Consider the following 13,824-nt stretch of genomic DNA (forward strand, 5'->3'; position numbering starts at 1 on the left):
ACGAGGTACTCCATCTCTTCCCCCACTTCCTCCTCCGTGCAAAAGCTGCTCCCTTGAGGAGAAAAAAAATGCTAACTGAAAGTAATTACAGCGCGTTAAAATTGTCAAAACTGTTATGGCCCATGACTAGAGCTTGCCACTTTAGCCGCCAAGTAAAGCTTAACGAGCTGCACGAGGACCGCAAGCCACGCAATGAATATACCCGGTTTACACCCTTGTCTGTAAGCGAAGTGTGCATCTTGGCGGCGCAGTGCATTAAGGGTCGGCCGGTTAGTAGCTGACTATCAAACTTTCATTGAAAGCTAGTGGAATCCAGCGGAGGGAGCTCTGATTTGGAAAATTTCAACCGCTGGAAAGTTTATGTTTTTTATTTAATCTATTTTAAACATGCATAGCATGTGGTTTATTGATAGCCCTCTGCTGGGACACAACAGTTAAGCTTAGTATTTGGTTGAATGTGGGCACTTTACCGGGAGCCGGACTGCTGAGCGATACCGCGGGGCGCGAGGAAGAGACGGGTAGGGGTTCTTCACTGAGGGGGTCAAGGGGCTGGTAGCATGTTCTAAATGCAGTGTGACTTGTGTGACCCGAGGCACCTAGCGTGGTGGTTATGCCCCAGCTGGCGCATTTAGGATATTTAGTGCTGACAGCACAGAATATAATGAGATGTCTTTAAGTGAACTGTTGTATAATGTAATATGCTGCATTGCTGAGAACTGTAATGTTTCTGTAAATGACTTGTTTTGTAATGTGTATAGTCCAAACACTGGCAACAAAGCACAAATAGTGTTGTTCTGGCCACATAGCATACAGCGAATCAATCGCCAATGTGACATATCACATATGCCACAATAATATATAAAGCCAGCACAATGTAGAAACATTTCTCTATTTAAAAAGTGACATTCACTGGAAAACGATTTCAGGTTGATCTTATATGATCACTTCACTCCATTAGTTAGTAGAAAATAAATGTTTGAGTTCGACAAATGCTGATTCAGGGGGATCCATTTAAACATAACTTTACAGGATGTAAGCCATGTCAGAGGTCCGCTCTTTGACTATAGTTGTGAATAAATTGCCGGTAAAAATGGTCAAACCGCAGGAACCTCTGTAACTGCTTCCTTGATGTAGGATTTGGCCATTCAACTGCAGCCGGGATTTTGGCTGGGTCGGCTCGAATCTGGCGTCTGAACTGAACTGAAAACTGAACTGCGTCCAAATGTAATTCACATTTTTCCGCTTTTTTAGAAAGACAGTTAGCTAATAGTCTCTGAAGAACGCACATGTTGCCGATGTTCACTGAGGTTTTGGGCAAAAAAATCAGAATGTTGTCAAGGTAAACAGAAAACATTCAAGATGTCTCTCAGCACATCATTTATCAAGCACTGAAACACCGCGGGTGCGTTGGTAAGCCCAAACGGCATAAGCAGATATTCAAAATATCCTAATGGCATCTTGAACGCAGTCTTCCATTTATGCCCCTCCCAGATCCAAACCAGGTGGCACTGCGTAGATCGAGCTTAGTAAAGACAGTAGCGGCTTGCATAGGAGCAAATGCGGAATCCAATGGGGTTAGTGATTTGACTGATATTAGACATGCTAAGAGCTGCCCCCTCTGCAGAGAACAAACTAATGCTCACAAAAGCAATGCCTTTCCCCCCCCAATTTCTTTTAAAGTAATATAAAATAATTGACCTGTTTTAGTGCAGACAAATCTTGTTACAGTAAAATATTTTGCAGCTATATGTTGAGTCGCTGTCATTCTTTAAGTCATCCGAAACTACGCTATGCAAATTGAGACAACTATACATGAGCAAATACGGTCAAGCTGTATTTCCCCCAAAAAAGGTGCGACCAAAACGTGTGGTGCGACCAACTGAAAAAGTTGGTAGCAAAAGTTAGTATAGAGCCCTCAATATCTTTTGTGTGCACTATTTTGCAGCAGTGCTGACTTTTAATTTTGATTTGAGAATTGCACAATACATTTTGGTAATATCCAAAGTAATAAATGTATTCTTTCATTGTTTTTTTAAAATCCATATAGCTTCTTTAAAGGACTATGTAAGCCAGTAAGCAAATTATTTATATATTAAAAAAACAACAACACTTAATTCTATACCGTGATATATATACCGTTACCGTTGAAGGGATGCAGTTTATACCGTGATATGAATTTTGGGGCAAATCGCCCAGCCCTACTCCGGCAGGACCAGTAGATGGCCCGACTCGCTCTAGTCCACATTCCCTGCACCTCTCCCTCATGCGATTGTCCAGTCTTATGCTAAAAGCAATGAGGTTCTCCAAGTTAGTCGTTTCATCGCACACAATAAGTTCAGCTTTAATCACAGAGTTCAGACCACAGAGAAAAATGCTACACAGAGCCCTGGTCAACAAACCCGCTCTCTGCGGCCAAGATCTGAAACGTAATAGAATAATCAGCGGCTGACTGCTTACCCTGAACATAGTTTAACAGCTGGCCTCTCCTTGCTTTAACGCTATGTCTATCAGAATTTTAAAACTACTAATTAGATCACCCAGAGCCATCATTTTAACGGCTTGAGCTCTGGTAATGATGTAATTGCTTAAAATTATTATTCCACGTAAATACACGCCTTTTGAGTAGCTACTAAAGCTATTATTTATTACATTCTTTAATGTAAATGTAAATTATGTATTGTAGCTCCTCTCCTGGGACTACTGGAGTCCACACAGTATCCCCCGCCCCACTACCACTCAGACGGTAAGGTTGAGGTGTTGGATCTTTCAGATGGAACCAGTCAGCTAACTGTTCATAACTTGTTAATTGTATTTTTATTTTATTTTTTATTTTACCCACATTGCTTCTTTCCTGGATAATATATATACAAACATACATGGAGAAATAAAAAGTGGTATATTTACAATAGACATAAGGGATCTCCCTGTATTTACAATATATGAAAAATTAAGTATAAATACTGTGTAATAGGAAACTCCATTCATCATAAAAGACACATCTAGAAAAGCAGTAGAACTTTTAAGAGAAGATTTGAAGAGGCAGAACTGGGATCACGTATATACAAACGATTTAAATAATACCTATAATTCTTTCATGACCACATTCACACATGACCACATTCACACATTAATATTGTACATAAATATTGTAAAAAGATTACAATTCATGCACAAAGCAGGAAAAATACTACTCATAATCCTTAGATGACAAATGGGTTGAAAAATGCTTGTAAGAAAAAAAATCTTCTATATAGAATGTTTCTCAAACATAGAACAAAAGATGCAGAATCTAGGTATAAAACATTTAAAAATGAACTTGTACTTGTGGATGGTTTTGCACGTACAAAGCACATTATTGTGGGCACAAAACACATTATTGTATGAACGAAAAACATTCCAGTACTCACAAAACATGCTTTTGTGCACAGTATTTCCCATTGCACTTACATAATTGTGGCTTTATGAAATGGCCTTTTTTGTTACAGTGACAGTTACAGTGTATTGGTCTGGTTGTTTTAGTCTGATTGTCTTACAAAGCTCTACTTGCTGTCTTCATCCTATCCCTCAAATTCTTCCCCTTTGTTGCCTTTACCTTTGTTCAGAAACTCACTCTGCTTACTGAACTTTGGTCAAACTGCTTTTTAGCTTTTGTTGAAAATCAGACTAACTGATTCTCTCTGCTCTCATTAGGTAGAGCGAGGGTTCAAGTCCGCACATTTATCTGGTGTGGAGCTGCAGCACATGGGCCAGCAAACAATGGGACACTACCCGATCCACTTCCATATGAATGGTGAAGTGGATGAGAGGGGAGGTTACAACCCTCCCACCTATGTCAGTGATCTATCAATCCACCACTCATTCTCTCGCTGTGTCACCATCCACAGCTCAAATGGACTTCTGGTGAGTTCAGCTCTTTTATATAAACAACACAGTGCAGTGCATAATAAATGTATTAGACCACCACACAATGGTTATGTCACAGATACACCAACTAAATACTGCTGGTATCAGTAGTGGATCTCCCTAAAAATAAAATGTTTGTCTAAGTAGGTTTGCAATAGGAATAATTTGACATTCGCTGTCCATATACTGTATAGCTGCTGTCTAATGGGCTAATGCACTTCTGCCCGAGACTGATGACCCTTCATAAATGATTGTCGACAATGGGGTGGGCTGGAATAGAATGATTGTCTGACATTTTTCATTTTGTTGCGGATGACACCTACCCCCTTAGCACACCACTGACTGGCAATTAACAAAATCAAAATCAGATTTGGTCGTAAAAAAGTAGAACCTCACTCAAATTTACAATCTCTTATTATTTTCATAACAATTAGTCTAACACATTGTAAGCGTATTTTGAGTATGTTTTTATTATTATTAACTCTTTGACCGCCATAAACGTTATAAAACGTTTAGCATAAACCTACGGAAGGGCGCCGAGGACGTTAAAAGACGTTCACTATGTTTTTTTGTTTTTTTTGGGGAAACGGGTGCAGGAAAGTCTTGGGCAGCTGTGCTGAAAGTATCAGGCAGATCTGGTTAGTAAAAGACTCGTTTTGGCCCCTAGAGGGCAGCGATGACTCTCTTTGCACAAGGTTGGATGGGCCGCCCACCGTGGGCGTCAGTAGAAGACGTGAGGCGGAGCTAGAGTGTTGAGGAGACATGGCTGAATAAGCCACAATGGCTGACCAAGCAACCGGTTGCAAGCAGCTCACGCTTGAGCATTTTTTTCAAAGACGGAAAGCATCGATCAATACTAAAAAGCGCATTGATGTCGACGATGATGATGACTCCGAGCTTGACGCCAAAGTTGGAAGCCTTGACGCGACTGTTATGATCACGTAGTAAGCCTCACCGGCTAAGCGCGGCTAGCGCGGCTAGCGCTGCTAAGGCCGGAAAACGCGCACAATAACCGACCGGGTACTTCTACACAATCGGACATTCGATCGGGCGATGGAGAGTTGGCATCGACCAATGCAGATTGATGATGATGGTGATGGTGATGGTGAATCCCGAGGTTGACGCCACAGTTGGACGCGGCCTTTATTCTCACGTCATAAAGCATCACCGGCTAGCTCTGCTAACGCCGGAGCTGCACATGCGGACATTTTGTCGGACAATGAAGAGTACCCCGAGTCCAATGCATATTCATCGGAGGAGCGGGTACAGTCTGATCACGGAGAAGACACTGTTTCTGGACTACGGCCACCATGAATGGAGTGGATAAAATGGATCAAAACATCTCTTACAACCCGGTTTAGCAACTGAAGGACATGAGGAAGCGAGACGTAACACCACCGTAACGAAACCGTAGCATGATCCTGATATTAGACTTGATGGCAACACACACTGCAGTATATACTTGCTATTCCCCGGAAAAAACGGCCTGCAAGAAAGTGGAGCACGCGAAGAGGCAATCTGTTGTGCAAATGCTGTTGCGTCTCCTTGCACGCAGGAGAGTGTTACAAAAAGAAAAACTGTCGTTGAAACATCCACATATTTGTAAATAGCACCACAGTTGCACACATTTGTAAATAGTTTGCCAAATTGTTGTCAAATTGTTACACTGTTGAATGTAAATAAACGTATTTTGCTATCAAAAAACACTTTTTCATTCTTGGTGGTAGTGTTTTATAGAAGTAAAGCACTATTTAGGTGTTTGTGGCATCATTCATGGACAAAAAGAAGTGTAAAATTCACTAGAATGCATGAAATAATATCGTTTCACTAAAAGCTTGATTTCTCCGTATTTTGGTCCAAAACAGGCGAAATTGGATGAAACTAACCATTTTCTATTGTTGATTACTAAAGAACGGAATAAGGTAGAAACAAACTTTTTTTTTCTGATGAAAGATGAAAGTCAAATCTTTCATTTGGTAGTACGTGTGTTTCCATAGTCCGAACAGAACATTTTCTGTGGACCTTGAAAGCCTCTTAGTATGTAAAATTGCTGGTGTAACTTAATATTGTGTCTGAATTACCGTTTTTGTTTAGTTTTTCTTACACGTGGCAATGCCATTCCCTTTTATCAAATCGACAAATAAGACGGACTGTAGTCTCAGGTTGTCACAGTTAGACTCTAAACCAGGGCTGGGCAAGCTCGGTCCTCGGGGGCCAGAGCCCTGCAGGTTTCCCTTCTTCATCAGAGCTGATTTATGATCAGCTCATCAGCAAGCTCTGCACAAGACTGATAATGATCCTGTTGATTGAAATCAGCTTGTGTTGGAATAGGGAAACCTCCAAAACCTGCAGGACTCCGTGCTCTCGAGGACCGGGTTTGCCATCCCCTGCTCTAAACCAAAGAGGTGGATGAGGCAGCAGCACTAGTTCATTGATCAGAGTGTTTCTGCTGTCTTCGTTTGCAACGTTTTAGAATACGCACTTTAGCAAGGAACTATAACCAACACCGCAAAAATTGTAATGTAAAACAGAAAACCTGGTCTATCCTGGAATCGCTGTTGGCTTAATTGAAAATCCTAGTGCCTTAGTTTAATATAAGCATATAAGCGGCACTCTCAACAATGTGTGTAAATCTGTCAAGTTCAAAGTTAATTCAATTTCAAAGTTTTTGTTTTACTTTAATAAACAAATTTAGTGTTCAGAAGTGCTTTGTGAATTAATAATCATCAACTCAAAAATAATCACTAAATTAGTTGAACAATTCATTTAATCGACTCATTGTAAAGGTTACAATGAGTCAGTTGGTCAGTCGGTTAAAGGATAGATTAATTGGGAGAAAAATAATCGTTTGGAATGGCCCTAGACTAATAAGACACTACATCAGCGACACGTGTTTCACCACGAGTGTAATTCATCCGATACAGCCGCCACAGGCGAGAAACACACAGACGATAAATTGCATCATTAATTAAGTAAACGAGGAGCAACTTACACAACTTAAACATTAACTTGATTACCTAAAAATATCTAACCAAAGGTGGGCATTCCGTCAATATTGACGGAAGCCCGTCAATCCATCAATGACTGACGTCCATTTTGTTGACGATTAACGATTGATGAGAAATTTGGGAATATTGACAGATTTAGCATTGCCGGAAGTGGGTTTTGGTTCATCAATGTAATCACCAATAACCGTCCGTGTCAGGGGTTGACAAATGGCAAAAAGAAAACATTGCCCACTTCTGCAATGTCTCTCAAGCAAGTTGAAAAAAAAAAAGAACAGCATCAGACGAATGTGCCGACACGAGCAACAACTCCAATGTTTGCTGGCGCTCCCTTCCTTGAGTCGCGTGATGCCTTCACAATCACTTGGATCACCAGAAACTGAATCAAAATGAATTGGAATTGCTCAACATGAACAATTACATTGAAAAACTGAATTAGAATCACATAAATTGAATTTGCATTTATTACTGTTACCGTTCCAGCTTACGGGACAGTTGCTATGTTTTGAACAAACCGGGAGATTAATATCACCACCTTGGCTTTCCACAGGACAGAATTTATACACGATACACCATTAGAAAACTGAGTTCCTGGATATTTGAATAATGACTAACATTTTAAAGGTGTATTCAAGGATCTTCTCATTTTCTGGCCCTTGTTTTCCTACAAGAGGAAAACAAGGGCCACAATAGAATATTATCAAGAGGAAAATGAGGGGCAACCAGACCCAAAAACATAGAGTTGACAGCAAGCATAAAGAAAGCCTGGGATTCCAGGACCCTCGGGCAATGCCACAGCACATCAAGGCAGTGATTAAAGCAAAGGGATTCCCTAGCAACTACTGAAGATTGACATATCGTTTTGAAAATACTGTCCATCCATCTAACCATCCTTTTATTCCATACAAAACACTAGGAAGTATGCTTGGGTTAGGGTTCCCACTTGTCTGTAAAAAAAAAAAAAGGGGAAAAAAAGTAAAACCAAATGTTCTCCTTTGCAGGTAAAAGACGTGGTGGGCTATGATACGCTGGGCCATTGTTTCTTTACAGAGGATGGTCCAGAGGAGAGAAACACATTTGATCACTGCCTGGGCCTCATGGTCCGAGCTGGCACTCTACTGCCTTCAGACAGAGACAGTAAAATGTGTCGTGGCATCACTGATGGAGCATACCCTGGATATGTAGCCAACCCACGGCAAGACTGCAGGTAAGAGAATGGCTGAACGGTGGTTAGCCCATTAAGAGGATGCATTTACAGTATGAATAGCTCTACTGCCTTTTGTGCCTCAGAATCAATCAGTTCTGACAAAAATAGACCCAAAATGAGTACAGACTAGATGAACATCTGGTGAACATCAGCTGAAAAAGAATGTGAACTCATCCTATGCAGCTGCAGTGGAGCTAGGAGCAAAAATTAGATAGATGAAAAGGTCCGATAGATTTATTAAAGTCTGTAAACTGTTTGCAAGCAGCCCACAATAAACCATGTCGTGCTGCTTACGTCATCTATCGCGCCTCTTGCTCCGGACCAGCCTCACTTGGCATAACACCAGCCTGGCCCACATTAGTAGCAAAACGTAGCAATCAACATGTCCTCACCACTGTGGTCGTTTTTCTCCATGGCTGAAGATCAAAACCTGTTCAGCAAGGATTCCGAGGGGGAAAGAAGGCTTCTGCTCACCTGAAAATTCATCATTGCTGTGAAGCTGTTTTGAAAAAACATGAAGCAGCAGCTGCAGCAGCTAATGGCGCCAGGGGCGTAGACAGACATTTTTCATTGGGGTGGCCAGGTTGAAACCATGATTTATATAGGTGTGGCCATAAGTTCATACCTGAAATGTCTAAATAAATGGTTCTTAATCATGCAGCCATACCGTTCGCATGCCGACTTTGGGCTGCGAGCACCGACTAGTGGGCTGCATAAAATAATGTTATGAATTCAATGCATTGGAGCTGTTAATTGTCAATGAGATGCTCAGTTACGATAGAGCTTTCTGCCACTTGGCGGCAATAAGGAAAATGCCAATTACTGACCTGTACACAATAAGTAGAAAAGGAAACCGAACAGCGAAATTCACGACTATTAAAAAAAGTTATTAGTTATTATTATTTTTGTGTTAGTAAACAGGACTCAAGACTCTGAGCTTAATTTGATACAGGAATTCTTTGCCTGTTTGGAATCTTTTTGGCTGTCAAAGTTCACACATTAATAAATGTCTTTTGATGATCACATCATGCTATTTGATATTGTTTCAGGTTTTTATAAGTGGATTTGATTTCATAATTGAATCATAATATTTGAATGGACCATTTTGTATAAGAAATACAGGTTAAAAAGAACCCTTGGTTTGTTTTTATTATATTGTTTTCTGTAGTTCTTATTTATTAATTGTTTTATTGTGTCCTTTTAAAATATCAACTTGTTCCTACTGTACAAGATTGATACATCAAATTTCTTCTTTTTGTGTCAGATTTTACATAAATTTGTTTGTTTAAAACACTGAACATTAAACATACAAATAAATAAATAACAAAAACAAGTAAATGATGCCTTTTCATAGACTAACATAGGCCGACATTCACATAGGCAACATGACAACTGTGTCGAAAAACACACCCGCAGATGCGACACAGTTGTTTGTTGATTTAAAAATAATAATAATATTGAAGGTTTATAATAATAAATTCAGGTTTGTGTGAACGTGAAACTTTTCACAAGCTGCACAGTGCACACCGTTAGTGTGTTGTGTTTTTGGCGTGGTTACGGCCAACAGTAACTGTTCCAAATAGGTATTAAAGAATTGTTGATAGCTCGCCGCTTGGGCTGATCCTTTCTTACATGCTACAATATGTTCTTCAATATTTACTGCTTCGTGGGCGGTGCAGGTAGTAGACGTAAAAGAAGAGGTCATGAACAGGGCACAGCAGACACACAGGGAGAGGCGGGGTTTTAGTGATCTGTTCCTCTTACTTGCGGGTTAGAAATAGAATGACCAAAATAACTCATATTTCAAAAGAAATTACATCACAACTGTGCCAACGGTAAGATAAAATCATATATAGGCTATGCCTATAGTTAACTGTGGTTAAAATACTGTGATATGGGTCCTTTAAAGCATTAAGAGTCAACACTGAATGTAGAGTAAATTAATCCTGGTCACATGACTTTATTTGGTCAAAACACATCTGTTTTAAAGTGCAGAGCATAACAAAGCTTTTGGCTTGACAGTAGGCGCTGGAATTTACCTGCCGCAACATCATTCACCTTCCAGCACAGTATAAGAAGAATTTACAATTTCTTGCTGACATCTGAGGCTGGGCTAGTGGACTTCCTTGTATTTGCTTGCATTTCTTTTCCTCTTCCATTACAAAGTATGTAATGTATGTTCCATTTATGTATGAGCAAGTAAGCGATAGAAGATGGATGGATGGATTGATGGGTCAATTAGTATAAAGCAGCTCAGTTCAAGAGCGCTCCCCACTCCTGAATCGATGCGTCAACCTCGACCACAAAAGGAAGGTCAGAGTTAGGATGAATCAGGACCAGGGGGTTTACAAACATGTGTTACCTCGGTTGTTACGTGCCGGGTGGCACTTAATTGATGTTTGGCGCGCGGGTAAGACACATTGTGGAGGGAAGTGGCGGAAACAGGGGCACACTGCAACAAAACGGGGGGACATGAGAGGGGCAACGACACGTTTGGGCCAACATGACAAAACACGAATATCGGGCCACTCTCTCGACCTTCCAACTGCCCTAGTGCAACAACGAATGAATAATGGCTTAGTGAATGAATGGACAAACTTATGGCGAAGTCATACAAATGAGTAGTGGAATGAATGACAAATTTATGGCTAACATGCACTGTTGTGGAGATATAAGGAAGGAGCTGATTCTTTTGAGGAGCTAACTGGAAACACGACGGTGTACCGGTCAGAGCACAGGCAGGAAGAGACAGGTGTGATTCAGTAGTCTTTACTGAATGGATCATTTCCAGGAATATACATTGATTGACATGAGGCTCAGCATTATATTGAATTTAGTTACGAGTTCACGTTCATGCGCTGATGTCTCACGTTGTTACGTGTTACACATTTCATTTCCTGTTCCGGTTGAGTCAGGTGCGATTCAGTTTAACTAGTTAAAGCCTATTTACTTTATGAAGCACCTTTACTCACCTCATTGATGCTCTTTTACGTACTGCGTTAATGACAACAAAGTAAGTACTCGTTTTGTGCCTTTACTCTTTAAGCCTGCCGCAGTCCGTATGCTCATGAGCCAGTTAGCTACATTAGCCCGCTAGCATCATGCTGCCGTCATTTGCGGTCATTAAATGGACAGCAACATGAAAAATCTACTTTTTGGACTTTTTAGTCATGTTAAAATTCTAATTCCTCACCAAAAACATCACCGGAGAGGTGTTTTCCTCCATTCGCCCCTCTATAGCCAGGTTTCCAATGACGGTATCTACTCTACTCTACTCTACTCTACTCTACTCTACTCTACACCACACCAAAAAGCAGTGTGTCTCCACTGCCACGGCCACCACCCGGGAGCCCCTCCTCGCCAGTGATGTTATGCTAAAGTGACCGCAGTAGCGTGCACTGCACAAACGGGCAAAAACAATGGAGGGCGCAGATATTTAAAATCTCTGACACTTGTGTAAACTAGCAGCAGGCTTCAGCCGGCTTGCGGGGGGCGCGGCAATCACACGGGGAGAGGCCGGGTCTTAGTGAACCGGGCGTTTTACTTCCGTGTTAGAAAAATAACCAGCAAATTACATCATCATGGTGTCAAAGGTAAGATTTAATTATTATATGCCTATAGTTAACTGTGGAAGGGCTTAAAATACCGTGATGTAATCCCTTTAATATTCGAGTATAAACATATGCTGTATTGTATTTGCATATTGTAGTGTCCCGTAATGTTGTGATGTTTATCGCTCCTCCTAGTGTTATTGTGGGTGGGGTAGATTAATGTTAAATGTATGTAAGCTTCTCATGCCGTCACTAAGTGCAGTTATTTTTTACGGCCAAGGAATGGCGTCCTTGTGCTGTGGTTCTTTTGGAACCTTTTTGTATTGTTGAGATGCTGTATGTTTGTTGCGCCAGCATTTTGAACATTACTGTATATCTTAGTTATATATTGAAGCCTTTGTTTATTTGTATTAATATTGGGACCTGAAAGTAATAATTATTTTCTGAATTTCAGACTCATTTCATTCAATTTCATGCTCAATTCCTATTTAATTTCAAGTCATATCTCAATTTCGTTTCTATTCAAATCCAATTTAATTTCAAGTCAATTTAAGCCTATTTCAATTCAATTCTGAAGCCTCATGTCAATCAATGTATATTCCTGGAAATCATCCATTCAGTAAAGACTACTTAATCACACCCTGGAGTCCTGTCTCTTCCTGCCTGTTCTCTGACCAGCACACCGTCGTGTTTCCAGTTAGGCCCTTAAAGAATCAGCTCATTCCTATTATCACCACAACAATTGGATGGTGACATTGAGCGAAAATGTAAAAGATAAGATGAAATTAAGCTTTTTGTGAAAAGATACATTTTCTGCACACTTTGACAATAATATTTTTGTTTAGTGAAACTGTGTGATTTCGATTTAATGTGACAAAGGCTTTGATCATTCACGTCATCCTTGAAAACGTTTAATTTCATCAGATTCGTCACGTTTCAGTGTAATTCCATACTACTGGGAGCCTATTGAAAAGAGATACAATGCTGCCATCTGCTGGCCATAGTTAGTGGGTGTTTGGGGATTTTACAACTCCAATGACAAGGCATTGCAGACGTTTCACTGGCCATTGAGAAAAACAAAAACATAGTAAACGTCAATTAACGTTTTTGGCTGCACTCATTTGGATTTTAGTATACGTCATTAAACGTTTTTGGCGGTACAGAGTTAACATAAATCCACTCTGGACTCTGAAGTGCTCTACGGTGCTACTGCCAATACAACTGCTGCTGCATCGGTGGGAGCCATACATAAACAGCCAAAAATGAATCGTCGCGGGGAAGGAGAAAGCCTGCTTCTACTACTGCACCTCCTGCTGCATCATCGCCTGAGAATCGTCGTTCCTGCTCAAATATGTGTTGACCTCAGGGTGCCTAACAAGGCCATTGTCAGTAGTGACTGCCACCCTTTGCCACACATGGAGGAGCTGTTACCTGAACTATGAGGAGCTACAGTTTTCTCTACCATTGACTTCAGCCTTTCACCAGATGATGTTGCACCCAGATAGCCGTGATATAACTGCATTTATCACACATGGTGGACTCTTTCGTTTCTGCAGGGTCCCAGTCGGCCTGGCTTTGGCTCCCTCAGCCTTTCAAAAAATGATGATGATCATATTTGCAAATCTTCCAGGTGTACAAGCCTACTTGGATGATGTGATCTGTTATGGAGCTACGCAGCAGGAGCATGATTTACAGAGAGTGTTGCATGCCCTGAATGATGCGGGGCTTACACTGAACATGCAGAAGTGCAAGTTTAACCAGACCTGTCTGCGCTTTTTAGGCCACACCCTATCCAAAGATGGCTTGCACCCTGACCAGGATCAGATCAGCGCAGTGGCGAATGCGCCTTGCCCACATGATACATCCTCCTTACGATCTTTTCTGGGTTTTGCATCATGGTACAGTAAGTGTATCCCTGATTTCTCCACTGTTGTGGAACCACTACGTGCAACACTCGGGGAAACCACTGAACTGAAGTTTACATGTACTGCAGAAATGGGAGTATAGCTTTGCTGAGATTAAGAGACTGATAGCTGAGAGCCCAGCTCTAGCACTGTACAACCCTGAATTCCCTACTTTTGTGACTACTGACGCTTCTGACTATGGCTTGGGAAGTGTACTTACTCAGCTTCATCCAGACAACACTGAGCGGGTTGTA

At 41.0% G+C, this 13,824-nt stretch overlaps 1 protein-coding gene across 3 annotated transcripts in view; it reads left to right on the forward strand.

The window, feature by feature from the left end:
• cemip (cell migration inducing hyaluronidase 1) overlaps positions 1-13,824 on the forward strand; it is a 217,928-nt gene that overhangs the window by 129,282 nt on the left and 74,822 nt on the right. For all 3 annotated transcript variants that reach the window (XM_086071134.1, XM_086071135.1, XM_086071136.1), the window contains 2 exons: positions 3,691-3,900; positions 7,910-8,115. In XM_086071134.1, the coding sequence (XP_085927260.1) occupies positions 3,691-3,900; positions 7,910-8,115 (416 nt within the window). The remainder of the gene's footprint in view (positions 1-3,690; positions 3,901-7,909; positions 8,116-13,824) is intronic.

Source organism: Leptonotus elevatus, chromosome 3 (genome assembly GCF_054856555.1).
Source record: "Leptonotus elevatus isolate MCC_2025b chromosome 3, RoL_Lele_1.0, whole genome shotgun sequence".
Classification (NCBI taxonomy): Eukaryota; Metazoa; Chordata; class Actinopteri; order Syngnathiformes; family Syngnathidae; genus Leptonotus; species Leptonotus elevatus.